Raw genomic sequence first — 26,247 nt, forward strand, 5'->3', positions numbered from 1 at the left:
AGCCAGAACGCGCGGAGATTGCTCAGGTTTACACTGCCCTTTCTCGCCTTGCCTCGCCGCCGCCGACTCCACCACAGCCCTGACCGAGACAAGTTACGCCGCTGGAACGTACATGGTAATGGCTACAGGCACCAAATGGCACTGCTAACTCATTTTCATCAGAAATTCTCCTTCTGCAGCGTGGGCCCAGGCACAGACCAGCGTCAAACACAAGCAGGCTGTAACTTCCCTTCTGTCTTATGAAGCTGTTATTGTTAAATAAAATAAAATAAAAATAAAATAAAAAGATAAAAAAAATAAAATAAAATGAAAATAAAAATAAAATAAAAATAAAATAAAATAAAAATAAAAATAAAATAAAATAAAAATAAAATAAAAATAAAATAAAATAAAAATAAAATAAAATAAAATAAAATAAAATAAAATAAAATAAAATAAAATAAAATAAAATCTCGTGTTGCCTGAGAGGGAAGGCACACACATACAGCCCATGCAGCACACACGGCACAGGCAGCACATGCCGCCTGCCCACGTTCCTTCACTGGGGGCTGCCGCTGTGACCGCGATCCCCCCGCGCACCCGGCAGGGACGGCGACTGAGACGAACCAGCCCCTGCTCTGCAGCAAGAGAGGACCTGGCCCTCCCTCCCCGCTACAGGGAGAGGAGAAAAACTTACTGACCCATGCGCTGGATAAATGAACAGACTATCCATTAACTAGCGAACTGCACAGAACGAAATTATGTTAGAGACAATAAAATGAATATGACTTTAAAGTGTTCATTAAAACTGTCACCAACCGTCTAAAATTTAACCTACAAACCACAGCCGTCGGCCATATATCACACCAGAAGCTTGCCAAAAAAACCACAATTAACCTGTGCAACGAGCACTAATTTTGACATACAGTAAATTTTGGTTTTAATTGGAATACCTACAATTGATTATAAAATAATTCTCCCACACATGAAAAGAAACCAGCAAAGTTTGGTCACACATTTATTAGCTAAAAACTAGGGTCGGAAAACATCTAGGTATCGGTGACAACAATCTCCTTACCTAGAAATCAGCTTTCTTAGCCAACAACCAGAAGCTTTACAATCGCAAAATACATTATGTTCATTTTAAAATTTGATTGCATCACTAGCTTCACCGGTTTTGTTGGAATCAAAATCTCAAACATGGAAAGTAAAACTTGCGATTTATTAGTTACACACCTCGATACACAGTTCAACTTCCTTTTCTCTTTCGGTATCTCTAGGAAAAGGCAGCCTTTGGGTAAAACGCACATTTATTTGTGGTGTCAAATCGAGTCCAATCAATAACTCAAGTTAACCCCCAAAAAAAGAATATTCCTCTTTGTGCTTCATATTTCTATAAATCCTAGAAAATCCCAATTTTATGACTCTAAACCATACCAAATAAACAGAATCCATGTGTCAGCTACAACGTTGACTACAAATACTGAGAAGTTCCTTTTTCAGCTAATCACCTCAAAAATTCTGTCCCCCACGAGCCACATTTTGTAGACAAAAGACACCGCTGTACACAGTATATTTTTGCCTAAAAAACCTAATAAAGGTACAGACAGCATTACAAACTGGGGGGCTGGTTATTCCCAGGCCTGTCGGTACCACGTGCCTCGGGCGGAGGAGCAGCCGGGCTGGATTCCGAGGCTGAACCCAGAGCTTCCCCTCACGCTGAGCAGCCCGGCATCATCCGAAGCCCCAGGGTGAGGAGGAAGGGGAAAAGGAATTCTGTGACTTCTGCCACTGTGTCATCTGCACGAAACCTTGGAGCTACGTAACCTTCAAAATCCAAAGAACTTACTTTTTACCTTCTTTGAAATACAGCAAGAAGTGTCTATGTATTAAAAATACATACATTCCACATTTAAAGTTAAAATTTCAAAATTATGCTTTTAGCTTCACTGTTGATAAAACTTAATTAAGCTTGGCATGTCTATAAAATTTTCTGTTTTTCTAGAGGGTGGAGGGGAAATTTACAGCATATCATGAAATTTGGCTAATAGAAATGGTAAATACAAGGTAAAAACCTATCTGTCTGGAACTGATTTCTGAAACACTGATCTTATTTCCTTCCTTATGGACTCTGTTTTTATTGTATTATCTACGGCTGTGTGGAACTTGCACAAGTGTGGACAACTATGTATTTAGCAACTAATATTCAGCTTCAGCACAAATAAAACATCTACAATTTGCTTTTAAATGCGGTGGAGACAATTTACTAAAATAAAAACTACAGCCCTATAGACTCTAAAACTACTCTTAATAGCACTTATAACAGTTTCTGTAGTATGAATAGATGTGTGTAATTTACACGCAAGTTGGTTTTAATTATCACAGTTCATAAAGGCCTTTCTACCTTAGATCTGTCAAAATGAAGAGAGTGATTGTAAGTTTTTAACATGGGAAAAATCTCTCGCAGGATCCTCCCTTCTGGCCTCCTGAAAGGAAGCTCCTCTCGGCACGCCCAGTTTGCTCAAAGAACGGAAAAGCGGCTGCAGGGTGCTCGTCAGCTGCGTGATTGACAGACATCACACCGCGTGACGGCTCACCAGCCGGCCCCGTTCCGGGTGGGAAGGGACCACCTCCTCCCCCCCAGCCCGCCTTGGCCAGCTCGCTGGCCTAAGCCCTAGCGCTCCCTGCCAACATCATAAATGCTGCCATTAAAATATTTGTTTTAATTCTGACCTCAGAGTCACAGCTAATAAACAAGAAAGGGAAGGAGAAATTGAAAAACAAACTCAAGGCAGCTGTTGGACCGGCCATTTCACAACTGCCTCTAACGGCATCCTTTAATTCCACGGCTATGAATAGCAGCCATACACCACAGCCTGCATGCCAGCCAGGCAACCCAGCAGGGTTTTCTTTTCAGTTCATTTTGCAGTGTTATTCCGGCGTGTAAATTTTACTGTATTTTTAACTTTTCCTTTGAGATGCGGCCTGCAAACAATGGCGAACTCTTTGCTGGGGGCTTCTCACCAGAACGCGTACTAGCAATGGATGGCTTTTGTATGATTTTTCCCTAATCTTCCTCACATACAAGAACAACAGAATTTTTTTGTGTATATCTAATCCATGTTTGTGTGTGTGTCAGCCCCGAGCCCATTTAAACCCATCCAGTGACCAGGGGAGTCATGTTTCAGAAGCTGCGCGTTACCAAATCACATGAAAGAACCAGATACAGAGGAGCTTATGCTATTCCATGGACTTCACAAAACTTACTGGCACATAAAACCAAAAGTATTTTTTTTTATAGGTCTTTATAACAATAAATGAAAATACTTTTCCAGAATGCATAGCATTACAAATACTAACTAGGCAGAGAATCAGGAACCTGAACGTACTTAACAGAAATCCATTTAAAAAAGACAAAGAGGCCACATCCTTTTCAAACTGTAGATACAAATAAAGAATCAGATGATTAAAAATTAGGAGCGTAAGAAAGCCAGAATTTCCAATTTATTTCGGAATATATTCCTTGAGGATGGAGGAAAATACAGATTACTACATTTTTTGCAAAATAAAATTCATTGGTGTGTTTTTCAAATCTGTAAAGACCCTCCCCGTCTGAGTTTCCAGGCTTGGTATGTGGAGAGGTGAGCAATAGCACCTCACACCCTCCAAAACAAAAGACTTTGTTTCCTTTACATGTTGACGGCATATTTTCATTTTTTAAAAAATAAAAACCAATGATCATTTCTTTTAAACATGTGGAAATTGAACTTCCTCCAAATAACATATACCCGTAGAGATCTATACTGAAATGTCTTACCAAAATAAAAAATTAAAAAAAAAGGGGAGCAGACCTAATGCCTCCCAAATCCCACCGCAGCCTTAACTCTCAGTACCATCCCAGCTCAGGATCTTTGCATCCACAGCTCTGCTCAAGTCCCCAGACCTGACATGAAAATAAAACTTTGGAGCGGTATTCAAAGGAACAGCACTAAAGCAAAGCACTCGAACGAAGCCAGGCACAGACACCGCCGCACCAGCTCACGCCAGACGTCTGCGCAGCCCAGCGCCTTTCTTGCCTCGAACAACAGGGACCAGGAATCCTCTCTGCGTCCACGATGGCAGAGGGAACAAAGTGAATTAATTTTAACGGACTACGGCTGACAGCAGAATTGGTGAGGTTTTTTCCTCCTTTTTTTCCTCACAGCCTCTAATACAACATAATGAAAAATGAGGATGTTTGTACGGTTCCTCCAGCCTAGACACTCCCTGGTTTAGACTAATCCAGTTTACCACTGAGCAACTGATGCTAATTGGGAACATCTAATCCGCGCCCTTCCCTCTCCCCAGTTCAGACCCTGCATACACTTCCAGTTCCTGGCAGACCATCATCAACACGCTGAAAGCTCGGAGGGGTTTTCTGTAAACATCTTTAATTAAGTAACCTCCTATGGTGCATTCCTTCCTTTTGTGAACTTTCAAAATTCAGTCCAGGGCACCTTCATCCAGAGTTTACACAATGAGCTCTCGTCGACGTACATCACGTAGCAGACAGGATTCTGCTGCGATACTGTAATGACCAGGACATTCTGCAAATGATTCGTACCTGGGGTTTTAATTAGATAAACATATAAATACATATATAAAAAATATATTATATGTGAATGTCATATATATATAAAAGTTTAAAGCCTCCTAAAGACAAATTCTTGCATGATGTTGCATTGACAGAAAAACATCCTACTAACCAAGAAAATATTTACCAAACTTTTTTTATCCTGGCAACATTTTAATTATGGTAAAAATTCAACCACAATAAATGCAGTGTCAGCACTGCTGCTTTACATTACATAAGAGAAAATTGTTACTGGCTGTACACAACTGCCATTTCTAAATATCTTCCATCTATAGCATGGAAAAGGCCAAATCACCTTTCCAAGACATGGTGGAAGACTGTGCTGTCCTGTAAGCCACCGCCACAGAGCAGACGTGTTCATCGGAAAAAGGAAATCAGGCAGGTGACGTTATCTGCAGCTCAGTTCAGCTAACAACATCCCACAGTATTTTTGCGTGGCCAAGGTGTATTGACGGTAATCCTAAAAGACAGGTCTTGTTCCTGGACCCAGTCTGAAGGTATCAAGGTTTTCTTCAGAAAAAAATATAACCAGGAAAAATATGTTGCATAGGCTTCAGAGCAGTCTGAAAAGTTATCTAAATTAGCTAATGTGAACTAGTAAACAAGACTAAATTTTTGTCTGGACACTCTGCCCACAGTAAGCTGGCCTTCAATTAATCCAAAACTGAATACTGAAGCTAAAAATAAATCAAGCCAATGTTAAGGCTAAGTAGAAGCATCCACACAAAAGCTTAATGTGATTTCCATTTAATAAGCGAATTAAAGTAACTGTTCTTAGAGTATCTTTGTAAGTATAAGCCTCTTGTTTCCACTATATCAATATACATTCCAGAGGTACATTAATAAAGTCCCCAGTCTATTAATATTATTTCACTTCCTTCTATTATTTATTCTCATCTTGAAAAGTTTTAATAAAAGGCTTAAAGTCTTCCTAAACGTTAGAAGCCGCCCGCCTTTGCTCAGCAACGCAGGAGCGGACACGGTGCTCTGAACTCCGCCTGCAGCAGCGGCTTTGCCCTGCCGACGGGACGCGGGTTCCGGCGGGAGCGGAAGACGCCCCGCACGCAGCTCCCTCCCCTCGCAGCGGTGCCCGCGTGCCTACGAGATGCGCCTTTCTTCTTAGACGTGGATCCTTCCCAGTCCGGTGGAAGAAATATTCTTCTTCTCCCAATCAAGTGTGAAACTGTGCTGGAATGAAGAGACGTCCAGTGCCCGCCATTCCAAAGCTCTGCGTACCCGCAGCGCCCAGCCAGCGGCCGCAGCTCCCCGCAAAACCCAGCCGGCTGGCCGGCCGCTGCCGGAATTCATCGGCTGGCAGGGGCCCGCTTCTGGGCATCACCTGCAGCGGGGCCCACCGCTCCCGGCGTACACGCACATCTCCTTGCCACCCACCGCGGTGCAAGCCTCGCTGCATGGGAAGGGGTTGCGGTAAAAAAATAAATACATACCATGTGTATGCAATACTTGTGAAGTGAATATACTGCAAAATCCATTCCCTATTTGCTGTTAGTATACAGCTTCTCTTCCATGGCACTTGGCAATGCTAAATTATTACCATAACATTCATTTAATTTATGCAATATTGGATGGATGTCTAAAAAAAACCTCAAAACACGAGCGCTTCAGAAGAGGGACCTCATCTTCATGTAAGTCACAAAAGCAACCGCTCGCACTTACAGCACTAGATAAATAGATCACGGTTTTGACACATAAAGTGCACAGAAAAACTGTGTCAGTTTCCTACGGAAGAAAAGGATCCGTCAAACACTCATATTCTAGCAATTAAAAAAGGAAAAAGAAAACAAGTAACAGTGCCAAGTCACCTGAACTTGAAACTTGGAACCAGATTTATTAAGCACACTTCCAAAACCAGAAGAACGCTGTATGGGAAGCGTGCCCACCGGCCAGCAGAAACACCCTCCCCAGAGCTGCCAGCACAACCGGCCAAGAGCACGGGTTAAGGAGCCTCACACCATAACTTTTATTTTTACCACTAGAATAAGGACCCGGTTAGCATTTCACGCCTGTTTCCCAAAGAGTCAATGGGCAACAAACGGCAAAGGAGGTCCAGTTCTTTCTCACTTTTACTGAGCTATCTTACCTATTAAAATGAACAATATTAAGCAGACAGGCAATAACAATACGCGCAGGGACCCAGCTTTTAGAAATTTCACAGGCCTAAGGGAGTTTGTGGATGAGATGCCTGGCCACGAGTTCTCAGCTGTATTACAAACCCTCCGCCCCCCACCATCAACCCACTCCCCACAGTAAACCATCACAACTTATTTTTTTAAAAGCCAAAATCTGATGTACACAGGAAAAAACAGAGAGAAAACCTAAACTACCGGGAACTGCAGTTTTTCTCTTTTATGGTGTGGTGGTTTTTTTTCCCCCCCTTTCTAATGTTAAACATGATTTGCTATATGTCTTAGACCGAGAGTTTTACAGTCTCCCTAAAATCATCTGAATCGGAAGCAAGTTTTATTAACATAAGGGTCTGGAAGAGCTACACAGGGACACGCTAGGCAGCATAAAAAAAAAAACACAAAAAAACCAACTACGGTGCCCCCTAAGTATCCTAAGTATACTCAGAAATGATAATTCAAGTTTGTTAATTTATTATTCAACCAGACTCTCAGAATAGCCATAGATCTAACACAAAAAAGCTAACTGTATGCCAAGTTCATTCTTCCTTCGAATACCTCAAAAACGGAAAAGAAAAAGAATTGAATAGATTTGCCTTGCATTTGAACAAAAGGTAGCTCTAATGCCAGCAAAAGTCACTACAGAAATGTCTACACTGCATAAGGAAATGCCCTGCAGAAACACCCCTGCTTCTTCTGTCGTGACTTTGCCTTGTAACGCAGCTCATGTAATGCGCTGCGTGTCCAGCGAGCTCTCCTTGCCAGTGAGCCCAACTCAGAACTCCACATAGATTATTTACCTTGCTGGGAGGACAACACAACCCCCCATAGCCTCAAAACCAAAGCAAACAAACAAAAAAAAAAACCAAAAAGACACCCTCCCCATCAGCGAGAGCCCTGCCATGGTTTGCAATGGCCTTTCAGCCAGGCCCACAATAACTTATCTTGGACCCTAAGTGCAGGAAAGGATTTCTTCCTGGTTTCAAAAGAAAGGTTAAGGAAAAATATGACTGCCATTTACTGACATTAGCGAGCCTCTCTCCTTCCCACTGGATTGTTTTCTGATAATCCTACAACGAAGCACTGTATTACCCCTTCCCAGGAGCTACTCTCACAATGATACCTGTAAATTCGATACTGCTATCTTATCACATATACCTTCTCCCTGGCAAGCTAGTGGTTCAGTATGAAAACAAACAGCAGAAATCCAAAAAATATCTCTTACTGGCAACTGATACCTTCAAAACACAACTTAAAGTGGCTGGGGTACTGTTCTACTGGTTTACTACACAAAAGTCATATATATCCATCCTCCGCATCCACTGACCTTCAGTGGTTTCCAGTGGCAGTGGTGGCTTTGTTTCAGATTTTTTTCAAACACAATCCTGTAAGTTTTCACAGACCTGAACACCTGTGGAGCTCACGGGCCCCTGGGACGAGACATGACGAAAATCAAGCTATTTGATCAGTCATAGAGAATAAAATAGTTCACCGAAACAGATCACTGCTCCCTATTTGCCTTTACAGCAGAAATTTGTAGTTGCTATGCTCTAGTGCAGCATCGCAGGGGCTGCTTGAAATGATGAGTAAAAGTGGTTTTTCTCTACAACGACCCAACAGACGAGGCCAGTATCAAAAGCCCCCTCTTGTTTTGTTCTGCTTTGTAATGAGCTCAGATTGATTGGCAATACACCACTATATAATGGATTAAGATGATGTTACTTACAACACTGGCTTCAAACAAAATTCTGCCTTGATGTTAAATAAAGCAGACAGAATGCTGGGTGAAGTGCTGCTCTCCTGCCGCAGGCAGCTGAGGTCATAGTTTTCAATTGTTGGGATCCTGCTGTACCCCGAGCAGGCGGCAGGATTCAATACCTTGCTGTGAATCATCCCTCCCGGAGGTACCTCCTAACACCCACAGTTTGCAATCAGTAAAAAATAACACCAGTTAGAAAAAGCATTTTGCCATTGAGTATCTTATTGCACCGTTAGATCCAAGGGAACAGCCTGCTATATCATAGGCAAGGGATTGTAGTTTTAGTACCTGAGCAAACCAAAAAAACTTGATTATAACACAAGTAACCCAATAATATGCAAACATATCCTTCAATTTAAAAAAAAGAAGTTAATTTGCTTTTGCATAAACATTCTGTTTCCCTTAAATTTATAGAATTATAAAAATTATCTTAAGGAGGCATTTAATTAATATCTATAAAGCATTCTAATTGAAGCAGCTGTACTTACTTCACTTAATCACCATTGCTCAACTCTAGGCATTACGTTCCTACCAGAGTACAAAGCAAAAATATAACTGTTCTGGAAGTGGCATAGTTGATTCTCCGTTAAGTGCACAGAGTTCCACAATAAATTCTTTTAAGTATCGGAAGAAAGTTCGGCCGGAGGAGAATACAGGGTTTTCACGTCAGAAACTCACAGTGAAAATGTTGTGAGCTGCACACTGCCATTGAAGAGCTCTGACACAACAGATGGGATGTCAGAATAAACCCAACTGGTCAGTAAAAGTGAAAATGTAAGTGACAGACACTTACTTTTATTCTTTGAAATGGGACTCCATCCCCAAGACCTCCATGCTACAGTTTAGAAACCATTAATTTAAGCCAGCGGAAGCTGTTGATTTGCTGGCCAGTCCATTGACTACTACTGCAGTCAACCACAACAATTTCTGTGCTATCTATAGATAGGGTAATCAACATACAAATTATGAAATGAATAAGATATATTAACAGATAAGATCTGTAGTAATCTCTGCTGCCCACAATCATTGCTCATGCACAGAGAGGAAGGAGAGGAATAGGTACTTTTGAGGAGTTTCTTAAAATTATTTTCAGGTTATAGTTGATTTCACCCAGGAAAAAGGACAGAATTGCAAATTCTTCATCACAACACACGTAACAGCAGTGTAAATTACTTTAAAAAAACCGTGCCAGTGAAACAACTCATTTTGTTTTCCTATTTATGGAGGAGTACCATTTAATACACGAGCTGATCCTCTGGTCACCTGCATAGCAGAACATCTGGATACCTGGCAGGTAGGACACCCAACAGAAAAGAATTCCTTCGTACTTCTGCTACCTCTGAACTGGTAGACTCCATCTTCTCACATATATCATAGCGTAACAGTTAAGTTTGAAATTGCCAGAAAAAACAAATTTACCAGGGTATGAGACACTCAACACTCAACAGAGCAGGTCAAAAGTCCTAGCAGCAGCGAGTAGATATTTGCACAATGACAACGCTATCTGCAGTTCCTCCAAAGCAATGGAACACCTACCTACAATATTTTACTGGCTTCATCTGGTTTACCACTACCACCCCAGAGCAGTAAAATCACTTACCACTAGGGTTAAAAGCCATGCAGCAAATCGGCTTTTCATGTGCAGGGAAGTGGGCCACAATGCCATCGCTGTCCGAGTCCTCACTGACAAGCACCTGCATCACAGAGACAGAGACCAAGGAAGGTTAGTACGGAAAAACACACCCAAGAGAAAATAACAGCTTACCGACACAGGAACGGTTTTACAAGACACACACAGTGGTATGAATTAGAAATACAGCTGCACATGAACCAAACGCAACCTTCTGTAATATTTTCAGATAAAGAGCCACGAGACACGCTCACACAACCTACTGTTGACTAGAAAGGGTTGTGCACTTTTTTCCCGGATGCCTGATTTATGCTATTCAAATCAGGCAGAATGGAACAATATCACCATTTTGCCATGTGAAGTATGAATGGCTGCCCAGAACCTTGTTACAAAGGCAGCCCGTGCGCAGAGCACCAGTGAGTCACACTGATGGCTTCCATCGCCGCTGGCCGAAGCAAGGCTTGTGACCGTTCTGCGGGTCTGCCACCGAGAGGGCCTCTCACGGCTGAATTTGGGAGCGGAGCGCTCCGGCTCCTCCAGCCCCTCGCGTGCCACCGGACTCGGCAGCAGCCGTATGCCGGTGGGCTCGTGTGAGGGGACGCGGTGGCATCGCACCGGAGAGCACACAGAGCTCTTTCACGGTAAGCAACCACCGGCTTTCTCTGCACAGTAACAAAAATCACATAACAGAAAGAAGAAGAGGTAGCGCAGAGTTTTTCAAAGAAAAGGGAATACTTAACCAGCACAGAAATCAGTATTTTCTTTGGGAGGATTCAAGGTTTACATGGTAAAGGAGTGGAAGAACGGACCAAAACCCCAAACAAAGAAAGCGGGTTTGCTTTCCACCAGTTACATGGGTAGGAACACTGCAGCTTGCAGCTGGCTAATACGTGGTGATGGACTTGAGGTGTCCAGATTTCCAAACGACGCAGGAAGTACTAAGGCCCAGGCATGTGTAGGAAAGCAGCTGCCTTACAAAATACGCAGCTAACAAGCATTCAAGTCCATCTTGAACTTGCCTCAAGGGACATTAAATAGCAGCATCACAAAGGTTGTTAATCAAAACCCCTAAAAAAAAAAAAATCATGCTGTCATGAAATACCTGCTTGTGAACAGAAAAGCAATTCAAAGGTAGGAGAGAGTTTTCACAACGGAGGGAAATGAAGAGGAAAAGGAAATATCTGGACCGAGAGCTGTGTTGCGCAACACCTTCTGGAGAAAGCGAGAAAGGATGAGCTTCTGGTTTTTTAAACAAAAGGCTGTTCTACGTTAAAAAAAGCTACGTGGGGCCAGCCAAAACTAAAGCTGACTGTGAAGACATACAAAAGGACCTCCAAAATGACACAGTATTACCAACGTCTAACTGTATGAAAAGTAAAAGATCTGCTCAGATTTATAGAAGAGAACCAAAAGATGTGTGGACAAAACACAGGCAGGAGCTGAGAAAGTATTTTATTCCCTGGTTACATCGCACTGAAGACTAAATTAAGTAAAACAATGAGAAAGATCTGTCAGAATAAGACTTAATAAAAGGGTTTCCGTGGTAAGCAAAACCCACCTACTTCATGAGATAGTGCAAAATTCCCCATTTCAACTTCAGAATAATTTGTCTGTTGCCTCCAAAATAATCTGAAAGGTTTTTAATACTTCCTATTCCTAACAGATATCAGAATAATTGGAAGATATTTTTATGCTTCAAAAAGAGAAATCATCTTTAAATGTTTAAAGAAGTCACGTAATATGGATGAAGAGCCCTGCGCCTGACTGACTTTAAACGTTCAAACTACTTGGCACTGTCACATAAGCACAATTATGGTTTTGCTTTCCGTTGTCAGCATTTCGTGCTTATTCCAGAACCACTAACCAAAGGGTCTGGAGATCTTCCTAAGAGCTTTGCAAAGAAACAGTGTGCCTTGCTCAGCCTACATCAACTGCACTAAATCACTCCCATACATCATCTTTGCACAGCTTCCACTTCTAGGTAACTTGGTCTTACCCTAAACATTTCGCTGTAATTAAAGATACACGATAATGATAAAGTAACATCATAAACCAGCTTTACAAAAGAAACAGAAGTTTTTTTAACATCTAGTCTGTTAAACAGAAGTATTGAATCTGGAATAGTGTAGGGATGAACAGTATCTAAATCACTGCTAAAACCAGTTATATAGCATATTTCACATGCATCATCTTCTACAGACTGTAAACTGGATTAATTCAGCATGTGCTTTGTTGGGTTTGTTTTTTTTGAACTGATGATAAAATCACCACCGCTCTCATCCCTGCAACATAAAACTCCTCTTTAACAGCCAAGAAACACTCTGGAAGGTAAGACGACCTTTAAACGTTTTTCCTCTGGAAAAACAGTACAAAACAAAAATTTCACCACATTAAAAATTGTGAAACACCTCAGACATACCGATTTGAGAACACAGTAAAGCCCAGATCTATTATTTGTACACTATGCTAACTACCTCCATGCTTTAAAACGGCTTTGGTCGTTCAGTTGGGTTTTTTTTCCCAAATCACTCTTTAAAATGATCTTCCTGGAAAAATACCCTTTGTGTTGAATCTAAAGGCAGTTTTTCAAAATCTTCACTTCTGACTGTAAAAGCTGAATTTCAGATATCGCAACCCAGTCCATCCTTTGGCTGTTAGGCGAGTGCACTGTTTGTGTGTTATCGGCATGACGTCCGGTCACGAAAGAACAGCCACTGTCAGCTCGTGGATCCTGCGGACCCTCGTCTGTCACCAAGCCTGGCCCCTGCAGCGCCGTCAGACTCAAACTAAAATATGCCAGTCTCCTGCACCAGCCAGGTTAAAAAAAAAAGTTAAACCCCACTCCCCCCAAACACCTTCATTACTCAAAAATGGGGAAATCCTTGGGGAACGGATGCCATGCCACCTCCCTGCCTGACACCCACCGTCTGTCGCTGCCGCCCCGCGCTCGGGACACACACATGGAAACACGCTTGCTGGTGCAAGGTGAGATGAAGGTGAAAAAATGTTCTTAATCTTTTTTAAATCAACATGAAAAAAATAAATCCTTGTGGAACAGATGAGAAAGGAAGCACTTTTTTCTTAAAGTCACCAACTTGTATTTAAATCTTCAGGCTGTACTGCAGGGTTTGTCATGTCCTTCCCCTGCACTTCGGCAGTGGACAGCTGGGGAAAACATACATCACTTTTTACAATTTCAACACTACAAAGGAAGGGGGAGAAAAAAAAAAATGTCAAAGGAATTAGAGCAGTTGCCTTAACTACACCATCAACCAACAAGCAGCCCCTTGGAAGCATCTCTTCCAAACCCACCACAAAGCACCAGCCTGGCTCACACGCCAGCTCAGAGCTTGCACAGCTCTAAAATCACAGTATGATCTTCAACATTGTATATAACTTCAAGAAGACAAAATTATGCAGATATTTATACCAGAATACATGATTTTCTCCACTGGAGATCTTTAAACGGATATAACTGCCTCAGTACAACAGGGTTCATATAAACGTGGATAGATCAAACAGCACAGATTTCGTGCAGACGAGGACGAAGACCGGAGCTGCACAGTAATGAAGACATATTCAAGGTCTCTACCACGCAGACTTCACAAATTTTAGACAGCGCTTCTTGCAAAGGCTGAAGTGGAAGACGCTATCTGCAAAGGTGCTGGAGAGGACGACGTCCGTAGGCTAGCGAATGGCACGTTAAATCAATACTGACATTGTACAACTGGTTCCTTTCGGCCAGTTGATGGTTCCTTACTCTAAAAAGAGCAGAGTTGGGAATTTTTCTTGGAAGTCAAAACAGTGGTACGAATTGCCTAATAACGCACGCAAGTTCTGTCAAAAAGTTCGAAGGAAGCAGCTCACTCCGCTGCCCGATGCACAGAGCACGCGAAGCCCACAGGAATCCCGAGGCTACAATTTTTTTCACCCTAAATAGGCTTCGTTCTCCAAGATAGTGGCCTCTAACCACTCTACTATCAAGAGTAAAAAACCTTACAAAGTCTCTCATTGAAAAAGGTTCATAAATCTTCGCATTTCTCTTGTAATTGCAGGGTCGCTGAGGTTCACAAGGATGCTCTAACATCTTCCTTGCAGAGTCCCCTACCACCACAAACAGAAACACCGTTTTAAGCAAGACAACCGACAAGAAAGAAACACTGAGGCTCTTCTACCAGGACGGCAGCACTCAGCCTACTCCTGGTGGCCAAACAGTATCCTCCCAAGAGACCTGCACCAGGATTTTGCAGAAAGCTGCTAGCAGAGTCCGCAGCTGGGCGCGCTGAGCCAAGGCGGCAGCGCTCTCAAGCCAGCCCTGCGAAAGTTCAGCAGAGCACCGCAGCTGATCGAAGATGAATCAAGTCCTCTTTATCTTACTCTAAAAGAGAAGCAGACAAAACACCTAGGGGATCGTTACATTTACTATCAGAAAATAACGTTTGCTTTGAGGGCAAGAGATAGCCGCAGCCGAGGCTTTTTTCCCCTATGCCATATTTTTCTTCAGTCGTTGGATTTTCCATGCTGAGCAGAAGCCACTAGTAATTATGACTCCAATTATTTTCATCTTTAGAGGCAAATTACACTACTTATCCCAGTGGAGACATGTTTCTAAATAAAACATGAAAGTAACACAAATAAAAATGGACACAAATCTAATCAAGCAGGTACTACTCTTAACAAAATTAAGAAAGAATAATGCCAACATCATAAAAACAAATAGGTTTGGCAATATTTATAAATATGAATATTATATAGCACGGAGATCTTTGCATGGACGCTTCTCAAGATCTCCACTGATTTAAATAGCTGAAGTTAGCGCAGTGTTCCTAAGACGCACGCACAAAACCCAACCCCCTCCACACCAACCCCCCCAATTAGCCTCCCCCAACTTATAGCTAAGGTCAAACATCAGTGGAAAGGGGCTAAAAGTGATAAATCTGCGGCATTAACTACTGCACTCCTTTTAATAGAATCCAGCATAAACTCAAAACAGCCTTGCGCTCAGCCTGAACCATTTATCTGAGACAAAAATGTCTTCTTGACAAAAAACAGATCTCCTTTAATAAAAGTGAGGCAGACAGTATTATGCTCTGAGGGAATCCTGTTGCTCTTTTTATATTTTTTTATATATAAAAAGAATTCTTCTGTAATACACATAGATATAAAAAGTGAAGAAAATTGATGCCAAATATACGAGCCTTAGAACATCAAATTAGCCGTTGTGAAAGCTGTTCTTCTACATAAAAGCACTGGTGCTAATGACCAGTGGACTTACGTACGTAGTTAAAGTTTTATTATTGAATACACTTTATTCTTTTAGTATCTTTTTGCTTTAGACCAAAGTTTCACAACAATTCTTGCTCCCGATAAGCATCTTTATTTGGTTCAATTGTTATCAGCTCCTTCCCAAACGAAAATGAACTTTTGAAACTGCAGCAGTCTGCAGTTTTTTTCTGAAAATTCCTCTTTAATGCAATAAAAACTTAATAGGGAACAGAAAAAAGGACCAATCACATTTTAAAACATAAAAAGATCAACATGTTATCTTCTTTTTATTTTTTAAATATTTCCTCAAATATTTTCATGTGTTTCGGATGATCTGTGAAAGCAACACAATGCTATCTCATCCATCACATCGCTGCACCAAAAGCATTACGAATCAAGTTTTGTATTTTTAAATGACCGCATATTTCTCTGTCAACTACATGTTAGATGTTGAACAGATTTACATTCAGTCACAAAACTGGCGACTTTGGAGAAAGGTCATTATTGCCGACTACACGTGGGTGGCCGAGCTGATGAATTAATTAAGAATACAGAAACAAAGGTCGAAAGAAAATAATTTTTCTTTAAAACTCAAGCCACTAAAGTCTTACAGATTTAATTCCAATTACCGAAAAAGAAGACATCTGTAGAGCTTTAGTTTTATCCATTTCAACTAATTAACAGATTCAAATAAATAGTCGTTACATCTAACTGAAAAGTTTGCTAACACTTCATTAGAAGGAAGTTTAAACAAGCACACAACCTTGTTAACATATTTTGGCTTACCACAAAGTTACTCAGGCATCTCGATAACTATTTTTACTCCCTTTACAAATATATCATGACAGCCAACTTCAATAATTCTACATTCCTTTGCATTTATTTAATTACTTCATAATTCAAATTTCTTAAAGTACCACCAATTTTGAAAGTAGGAACTATCATATAAACAACTGCTGGGTATGAGATTTTACTACAGTATCTACATTCATAAGGTTTATTAAAAATATTTTCCCTACAGATTTAATCCTGCAAGATTACATTAGATGATTTCTTTGGTCTCTAATTGTATATTTTTCAATGGTAAGCTAACATTTCAACCTCTGCCATTTCTGTACATTTCTTGAAACGCACCGAGTTCCATCTCACGTTCTTTATACCATGTATCTTTGGAATGGCAGTTATAATAAAAAATCAGTGAAATCTTAAAGCTGTAGTTAGTCCTTCTGGCTCACGTCCAAAACATGTTCCTTAATCGTCCAACCGGCAAATAAATCTATATATTCATACATATGCACAGAGCAGCTCGTTCCATCTTTAAAATCTGTGTGTCTGTGCTCAAAGCAAACGGACAAGCACACATACCGTTACTCTGTAAGCCTTTTTTTTTTTTTTAATATTTAAAAAACTCAACTGCTCCCCCACTGAAAAAGTACTTATTTCTCCTTCAAAAGGACATGCTCGCTTGCCTTAGATTTACTGTTGTCTTCTGCTTTCTTTCTCTTTTTAAAGCACATAACGTATAGTAAAAAATGGAAGTAATCTTAAAAATAATAAAAAATATTTTATTACTTGGAAATTGGTTTATTTCATTACAACACCCAAATTCTTAGTTAGGCCGTGCAGGTAGGTTGAAATCTTTATTGACCTGAAGGAGGTGAGATATTCCTTTTACATCAGGAGTCTACTGACGATAAGAAAATACCTCCTTTCTGCTTCTGAAATTCCCCCCATTTACGGTTGGGCAGACGACCTCTGGAAACCACGCTCGCACGCACAAATAGATTTACGTAGTCGCTAGACAAATCTCTGAAGAAAGGGATGCAAGGCTCTCAAACTCTTAATTCAGTCCAGAAAACACTTGGTAGGCATTACTAATTCTTGTGGCTTCCCAGCCAGCTTCAGCAGACGGATGCTGGCAGCGGGCAGCGCAGCGTCCCCACCCAGCCGAAATGAAATCTTCTGAAGGGGGCACCTTCATCGCGGGAGGAAGCAGGAATGCCACCAAGTGCTGCTTTGTACCCACCACCACTCTTATTTCCCACCTGGAATCTGAAAACTGGGATGATAAAGCAGTAACTTTAGAAAAATCACTGCCAGTCAGCATCACGAGCACCGCGACGACGCTACGCAAGGCAGCGGCTGCGCTGCTGTAGGGCGATCCCTTTCTGCAACACGGCGGAAAGGCTGGGCTGGCACGCGTCAGGCTGCTCCATCACTCCCCAATTCCAGCCAAAGCGCTGGTAAGAACACAGAATCACAGAATGGTGGGGGTTGGCAGGGACTGTCTGTGGGTCACCCAGCCCAACCTCCTGCCCAAGCAGGGTCACCCAGAGCAGGCTGCACAGCACCGCGGCCAGGCGGGGCTGGAATATCTCCAGAGAAGGAGACTCCACAGCCTCCCCGGGCAGCCTGGGCCAGGGTTCCATCAGCGGAGAACGGCGTTTGGGTGACTACTATCAGCACACCAATTTGCCACAGAAGAGTAAAATAATTTCAGAACTTTATACAATGAGGAAGAATCCGTGTGGCTGAGACGTACAGATCTGCAGTCAGCACGATGCTCAGCCCCGAGTTATGCTGCTGTACGTGAGCAATCACACTCAGCCCAGTGAGATCGCTCGCATCGTTTAAAGGTCAGACTGGCTAAAACGCTTTCCTGAACTGCAGCTTTAATCACTTACGCTACAAAAGCTGGGCCGGACTACCCAGTGAGTAGCAACACGTGCCACCCCGCCAGCACCCACGCACAGGACCCTGGCAGGCTCCACACGACTGCCGAACCCGGATCGGCCGCGGTCACATGAGGCTGCGTGCACAGAACCGGACCTTTCCACCCGGCAACGGCAACCGGGCTGGAGCGATGGACAAGACCTCGGCGGGGACCGTGAGCACACGCGGCACTCCTGGCATCAGAAGGTTCTTCACTGGGGCAGTGTTGGATGACAGTTTTTATTTAGACCACGTATAAAACGTATTTATTTTTCATCAACTTTCTTTTTGACAGATGAACAATTTAGTAAAAAAAGGATTAGTAAAACGTGTTCTCTACCAAGAAAACCTAACAGTAGAAAAGAAAGATTATTTCGTTTTTCCCAGGAAAAAATATAATGCTAATTCTGAGAGCAAGTCTCAGCACTGAAAATAAATTATTAATTTAATAGCTTTTTAAAACTTCAGATCACCAAAATGTGAATGCAAGACAGACAATTAGGATGTCTAACTTAGAGCCTCCTTCCCTAGAGATTCCAGACAAAAATTATTTTACTAGAACTGATGGCTTATTTATGTTACAGCAGCAGTATTTGGACAAGGCAAGTGTTATCATTTTTACAACTACTTTTCCATAGTGCCCTTTAGGCTTGATAGCTCCCTACTATTGTTAAGGTCAGAGGACAAGTTCATAAAACCACTAAATCATACAGAACGAGACTTAAAAACCTAAGATACATCATTTTTTTTCTCCCTAGGCCTATGCAGAAGAATCAAAGCACAGACAATGACCATCAGAAATAATGACCACATTAAACAAGGCTTCATGAGAAATTTATGAAGTAAAATTTTTCTTCTTATTTTTTCCCGCCAGTATAAGAAAAGCCAAAAGGCCTTTTTTTTCTAGGAAACCAAAACAAACCCCAATGGCCAACAGACTTATTTTAAGACCTGACTCTAAGACCTTAAGTAAAATAAACTCTTTTTTCCATTATCTTATTTCTTCCCCCCTTTTTCTTTTACTTTAATTTTGCAAGAAAAGGCCTATAATGTTATACGAACAACACCCTTTCAATGTAACATTACTTGGCTAAGCACTTCCAAAACTAATTCGCAGGACACCCACAGCTCAAGCAGCACACTGGGACTTTTGTTTGTTTTGTTTGTTTTCAAGTAAAACATTTTCTTTTCCTCTCAGGTAAGAAACAAAAACAACTTGACTACTGATTTATCATGAAGACCTTACTAACTTACCTGCAAGAAGCATCATAAAGATGGCAGAAAACAAGAAAAAAAATTGTTTTTTAATTTTTAAATTCGATAAATGTGAACATCAGGAAAAAAATTTTACAAAATAGTTACAGAATACTGAAGTGTACGGAGTGCTGCATAACACTGATCCCAGAACCAGACACTTCAAAATGAAATGACTGATAGAAATAAGCAATAAAGACATGGATATCTTCTCTGTCACGAAGAGAGGACAAAACACCAGTTTAAAGTTTGTGTGATAATGGTACGGATTTTTTAACAAATTATTTTGCCTGATGCACTGTACTGTATATCATTAGTAAAGCAGTACAGATGCCTCACAAAACAGCATCATACTTCATTACATTTTAGTTTTGAAATTTACATAAAATTGTAAGATTTATACTTAATGTCCAACTTCACTCATCATCTTTTTTCGACTGGGATTCAACAATTCACCGTATTTCTAGGCAAGCACCTTTTCCAGCCATGTTCTATATTAATAAATATAATCAGACTACATATACATTTCAACTGATCAACATAAATCAAAGTCAATTATGAACAAGTGTTAGAGAGACAAAATGTGACACTTCACACTTGATCTTGTCAAAGTGTCACATAAATATGTTCTAAGGACAATATATATTTTGGCTTCATTTCAGTCCCAAACAGGACGTCATCACAGCCGCATGTGTCTGTAGAAGTTTTTGACCTAGCAAAAATCCCATCCATTTTTCATTTCCCAAAGCATAAAATACGTTTTCCTGCGATTTTCGCGACAATGAATGCACGTTCTGGTGCTGTGCATTACCTGCCCTTCTGCCACTGTCTCTGTATCGATGATGGTGATGATGCCAGGCACCAGAGGACTTCGACGAATGTTGCTATGAGCTAAAATTTCTTCTTCGGTTGCTCCCGAAGGCAGCGTCCCCGTCAGCTGCGTAACTACTTTCCCAACCATGGTAAGGCCAGTCTTTATCGTCTATAAACAGAAGGAGAACCAATAAATAACATTGAAGGCTGGTTTGTGGATCTACCTTGTATTTTTTCTCAAGACAATTAATATAACTAGGTTGCACACACCAGAAGCCAAATGTTTTTATAAACGATATCTAAGCTGCCAAAGGCTGTATGTAACAGAAATATCATGGAAAAATTTAGCATCCTACCAATGTGAAGTATGCCCTTTTATTTTGGAATTGAATGCTTCCAAAACATCCTTGAAAAAAAAATATTTTCATGTTGTCTACATGTTACAGATTTTTCTGTCTTTAACTTTGTTATTAATTTCTTCCAAGGGGTACAGAGCACGGACAGTCAGAAGAATCAAACGACGGAGCCAAGAGGGGTGCGTGCGGAGGGCAGTGCTGCACAGAGCAACGCTCGCAGCCCCTAACGGCTGACGCTGAAACAGTTCCGTCTCCGCACCAGCGCAAGGGACAAGGAGCTGGGCCTGGGACAGACAGGACAGACCCCTTCATTTGTTTCTCAGCTATTACGCCTCTGCAGCATTAAAACGGAATACGGGACTCCAGCCCAGCAAAATTAAAACCGCCACCCTCGAGGTACTGGAAAGGAGAACTCTGTGCAAAGCTCGCGCGCGTCCCGTTACCGATCACGCGACTTTCCATAGTCTGAGTGTTTTCCAGGCGTGGGTTTGCAAACATATTCATTGCACCAGCTTTTATTACCTAACGACGCTGAGGGCTGTTTTTACGTTGTTCTATTGTATTTGGAGAAAGAGGGATGGTACACACAGTAGGAGAGAGATCGATTTGAAGAAAAACAACCCAAACTACAACTTTAAATATTTTCTCCTTGAATCAAGGACTGTGCCTTATTTGCCTATACAGAACTGAGCAGATTTATTATGCAATATAAATAAGAAATAGCAAGAGAGATCAGAATGGAACGACACTATAACAAGCCAATCCTTAACTAAAAAGACAAGCTAAGCTGCCTGCTAAATTGAAAAGGAAAAAACCGTATGGATCACAGGCTGAAACCAAGAAGCAGCCACAAATCAATTGCAACTGCTTTGTTTAGTGCTAAAATCTCAAACTGCAGTGATTAGAAAACACATTAGTGTTCATCAATTAGCAGCCAAACGTTTGTTTTAATAATTCATAGGAAATGACTTACACAAAGTCTGTTAGTGTGCTGTCAGGAAAACCTCTGAAGGGCCAACAGAATTAGGCGCCACACGGTATTGATGGCAACATCCAGCCAGGAAGCCTGATTAACCTCTGAGATGCCTCAGCTGATGTACTTACCCCATTAATGCTAATGGAGATACTACCACTTAAAATCGAGCCATGCCTTTATCATAGGAATGTCTTTGGGGTTTAAAGTCTTTAGTAATATCCTGCCATTTGTTTCTTATTATTTCTTTTTATACTCAGCTACAACAAATGAGAATAAAACAAATTTCAGCAGTGGCAAATCTGAAGGATGAAGACTGAGAAATGTAACACAAAGCAGACAACAACACCCAAAGAATAGACCTAAAAAAGACCCAGTGCACAAGAATGTATTTCAACAGACACCTTCCTCACAAAAACTGACAAGGCAGTTAGTTTTCTGGCCAATAGTTTAAATTGTACAAAATGCACTGGGAGTTTATACAGTAGGAAAGAGAAATCAGCTTCGAAATGCTGTATGGCAAAATACCTACATAAGTTAAAAGACCAAGAATTGTAGTTGACCTATTTTAGAAAATATCTTTAGTATTTTAACCGAAGACATCGGATGACAAAGTGCCAAGTATAAATTTATAGCTCTCTAGAAAAAAATTAACATGCTTATCTAGCACAATGAATTACCGCTCCGTGTTAGAGTGGACTGCGACTGCAGGACTACTGAGAAGTAAAAGGTGTACAAAGATGTGGCCGAGGCCATTAGCTCAGAAATATCAGTGCGAAGCCATTACGGCACTTACTTCTTTGTGCGATGTGTATATTTGCAAAAATTTCTCTGGTAATCTTTAACCTTTCCCATGCCATATCAGCTGTCCCCTCTATCCATTAGAGCTAATGACCTTGCTCTCACATAAGCTGTTAGTACTCATTAAGAAGTTATCAGGTAACAAGAGAAACCAGATGCAGTCTTTGCTAAATCACTTTACCACTATAGGATTAAAAGATATGGAGAAAGAATCAGCTAAAGAAGTTATGAGGTGCAAAGAACTTGGTTTATAATTTGATGCTAGACATTTGACAGACCAAACAGATTTTAAATGAAATGGGTTAAAGTTTGCACTGTCCCAGTTCCTTTGTCATTGATGGGAACTGCCAGTGCACACTCAGTGAAATTTTCTCGTAAATTAAATCAAAATACTTGATCCAATTCCTTTGGTAAGCAACGATGCACAATCCACAAACACACAAATTATTTGTATGCTCACATGTACCGTATCTACTTAAAAATAAGGCAGTTCACATTCATTCAAATATAAAGAAACACATATATTTAATTAGAACAAATGTATGCACTCATACCTCATTTAATTGAAAAATAAGTACAGCTTTAATTAGATGAGAAAATTAAAATGCATCATTCAGTGCCTGTTCGGCTGTTTTGTTCCAAAGGTCTTACATCTTTTTAATGACAAAACAATATATTGTTCCTGTTTCTCATAATAAAGACACTTTACATTGTTTATTTGTTTACAAATGAAAAATCTATAGAAAGCAGAAAAAGAGATCAAAAAGATACGCCTTGGTAATCAACGATATGAAAGGTTTGAACAAAATAAACATACAATCAGTTATAGATTCAAGTTCAAACTAAATGTTTGGCGAAATGCTCGTGTTTGGCAAAGATGTTTCCCTTTCCTGCTCTTGCCGCATATTCTGAAAAGAGGGAGGACAGGGAAGAAAACCTGTGAGGAAATTCATCTGCAGCAGCACGGCGAGTTGGACTGCCAGGAATCCGCCAGCACGGAGAACGTCTGCATGAGCTCCACTTGAGCAGAGCGTGAGGTGACACGGGACGGACGTGGGGACACGGGGGGACCAAGCCTCCCTTCAACACCACATCCAAAAAACCAAGCACGGACACGTAAGAATGTCTTTTCCTATGTCCTTTTCCCTGCTGCATCCAAAATGGATAAATATGGATAATTATAATAAGCAATTTCACATTCGGATGCTTATCTCAAACCACGCACCTGAATATTCTCCCATCATTGTTAAATAATAACGGGGTTTATTCTGAAAGATATTCTACATCTACTCTACTGTGTTTGTTCAACTGGAGTGAAAAGATTTGTAAGGAACAATGCTTTCATTTCTCCAAACGCATCAATTTCTGTCTTTGCTAAACAGTCACTAAAACTGGATCTTGACACATTTTCTATTTCCAGAAATTTTCACTTGGTCAAATTACAGAAATTATCAAAGCTTTCTAGAACATGAACAGAGAGAAAGTCACCAAACAAATGTCGGGAAATGAAAGAAATTGAGCTGGAAAAAATGCATGTGTTTTTCCAGCAACAGCAGAAAGCAACGCTCCTGCAAGATGCGTCTTAGGAGAAACAGGAAAAAGTTCAATGTTCAAAATAAAATCCTTCTAGGAATTATAAAAATCAAATGGGAAGATGATGTAAAGGAATTCTTCGTAATGTTACCAGAATAACAAGAGTTTTGGCACCAGTAAGCACCATGCTTCACCATGACCACGACTTTGACCTCGGTGCTCTCGGTTACAGGGGAGCTTCTGACTCGCAGGCGATTTGATGGAGGAGAAGGTTGCTCTGCTGCACCAGGTATGGTACCCAGCAGGGCATCACACGGAGGACAAACCCACCGGGCGCTACCAGGAGGTTCAAAAACATCTCTCACCAAAGGGAGTACCATTAAAGTAAATAGTCTGTACTGCCACTGAGACCTACCTTCTACAGAGGATCCGAAAGGTAGCTCTCCAAGTGACCCTGTTGAAATCACTCTGCTCTCAGCTTTATCCTGCTCCTTTACATGAAGGTCTTTTACTTCCTTCAGTAAGAAAATGGAACCCAAACAGAGAAATGGCTGTAACCCAAGATAATCTGACAGAACAAGAACTTTCACGGCACCACTTCCAAACCAAAAAGCAGCAGCGCAGGGAACCAAAAAGGACATCCACTTCCAAACAAGCCAATACCTCTGCTGATCAAAGGAAATTAATTACAAATGACTGCAGGCCGGTAACAGCAGTAGAGGTGTATAAATGAAGACTTACTTCAGCATTGAATAAAGTTTATGGTGAGGTAATGAGAGGGACAAAGAGCAACAGATATTTGGAATATGTATTTGCCAACAAGAAAGTCCGCATTTCCATTATAAGAGATGAAAACTTGCTAGATAGTAAGCCAAGATTCAATAAAATCGGTAAAAAACCAAAACATTTCAGATTTAGTGTTGCTCACTCTGACACGAATAACAAATTAATACAGTATGGCTGAGATCTACTCAAGACCCTACTTGTGCAAATATTTAAAACTATCTGAGGATTAATCTTGCCTGTCACAGTGACACCTACCAGCCAGAGGACAGCAAAACCAATCTGCTCCACAAAACACGAAGCAGCGCAGGGGTTGTGCCCTTACGATGATCCGTTTTCCTGCCTTTCACTATTATTTTGTCTCGGTACAGAGGCTAGCAAATCTTTTTCTTTCCTATGATTATAAACACATTTTATCTTCAGTAGCTATTCATACGATGCAACACCGCTACCTCAGCGTTTGCACACATCCAGCTTAACGTGGGAATTTCTGGATGGTGACCCCCGGCTAGCACTGCGCAGCAGGCAAGGTCGTCATCCTGCTCCCTACTGCCTTTAAAACCTAGTTACCCACGGTCTTTCGGGGTAAGGGCTATAAAAGATGTCCTCCTTTTTTAGATTTTTTCAGTCTGTCGAAAAAAGTTGCACAGCATAGTGCTGAGTCTTCGCTGCCTGCTGGAATGCTTTGACAATCATTACATGGCTTCAGCAAGCTTTGGCCTGTTCTTCAGTCACGAGCAGGCTCGGCTTTGGCAGTACGGTGATCCGTTCGTTAGATTTTACCACATCTGATCATAACTGTGGCTGATCATGCTAAGCCAGTTGGTTTTTCAAACTTAATCTGTGCTATAAAAAACACGTTAATAATGCTGAGATTGAAGGAGTTTGGGGAGATTTCCCTTCTCCATTTTATTTTGCTGATGGTGAAGGTATGCAACGAGATACAGCAAATTTCAGGTGTTGTCAGAACAGCAATTCAAGTTCTCCTCAACGATGTAAAAAAACTGTGATTTTTCTCCTCCTCCAGCCACAGTGAGATTCTGTCCAAAGCTATACTGACGGAATATGTTTGGCTTTGTTTTGTTTTTACATGAGATGGCATGCTCTGTGTCTCTCTTTGTGGGTTCTTGTAACTGTTGTTTTCTTCAGTGACGCTGAGCTCTCTGCTCTGTGCTGTCATTTAATTCCTATTATTAGATTTGTTTTGTTGTGGATATCAGAAATGAAAAGGCTAGTGGTTACAGTGAAAGCTTGTAATCAGCCCCAAGTTTGCCAGACAATGCCAAAACTCACTTTGTGTGTGTGCATGTGTGAGAAAAAGAAACTACTTGGCAAAGTGCTGCAGGCAAGTCCTCAAAGAAAGGCACGGGGTGGGGTGGGGGGCATAGTAAAACAACGGTTGTAAATACTCTTTGGCTTGTTTAAGATTTTTCCAAGCCATAGTCGTCTTCTGATACTATGAAAATCCAGACATCTCTCTGAAAACAGAGGGATAGTAAAGTATCATCTGAACTAAGAAAACTAGGCAATGGAACCTATATGTAAACAGTCATTAATAAACTCCAACCTTCAAAGAAAGCTGCCAGGCAACGAACTAGCTCCAGTGCTGTGC

General features: G+C 41.1%; 1 protein-coding gene across 8 annotated transcripts in view; it reads right to left on the reverse strand.

Moving 5' to 3' along the window:
• The window catches only part of BCAS3 (BCAS3 microtubule associated cell migration factor), a 365,129-nt gene that overhangs the window by 267,645 nt on the left and 71,237 nt on the right, over positions 1–26,247 (reverse strand). For all 8 annotated transcript variants that reach the window (XM_075440276.1, XM_075440274.1, XM_075440281.1 and 5 more), the window contains exons 12-13: positions 20,188–20,358; positions 10,116–10,209 (exon numbers count right to left, since the gene is read on the reverse strand). In XM_075440276.1, coding sequence (XP_075296391.1) covers positions 10,116–10,209; positions 20,188–20,358 — 265 coding nt within the window. The remainder of the gene's footprint in view (positions 1–10,115; positions 10,210–20,187; positions 20,359–26,247) is intronic.

This window comes from Opisthocomus hoazin, chromosome 20 (assembly GCF_030867145.1).
Source record: "Opisthocomus hoazin isolate bOpiHoa1 chromosome 20, bOpiHoa1.hap1, whole genome shotgun sequence".
NCBI lineage: Eukaryota > Metazoa > Chordata > Aves > Opisthocomiformes > Opisthocomidae > Opisthocomus > Opisthocomus hoazin.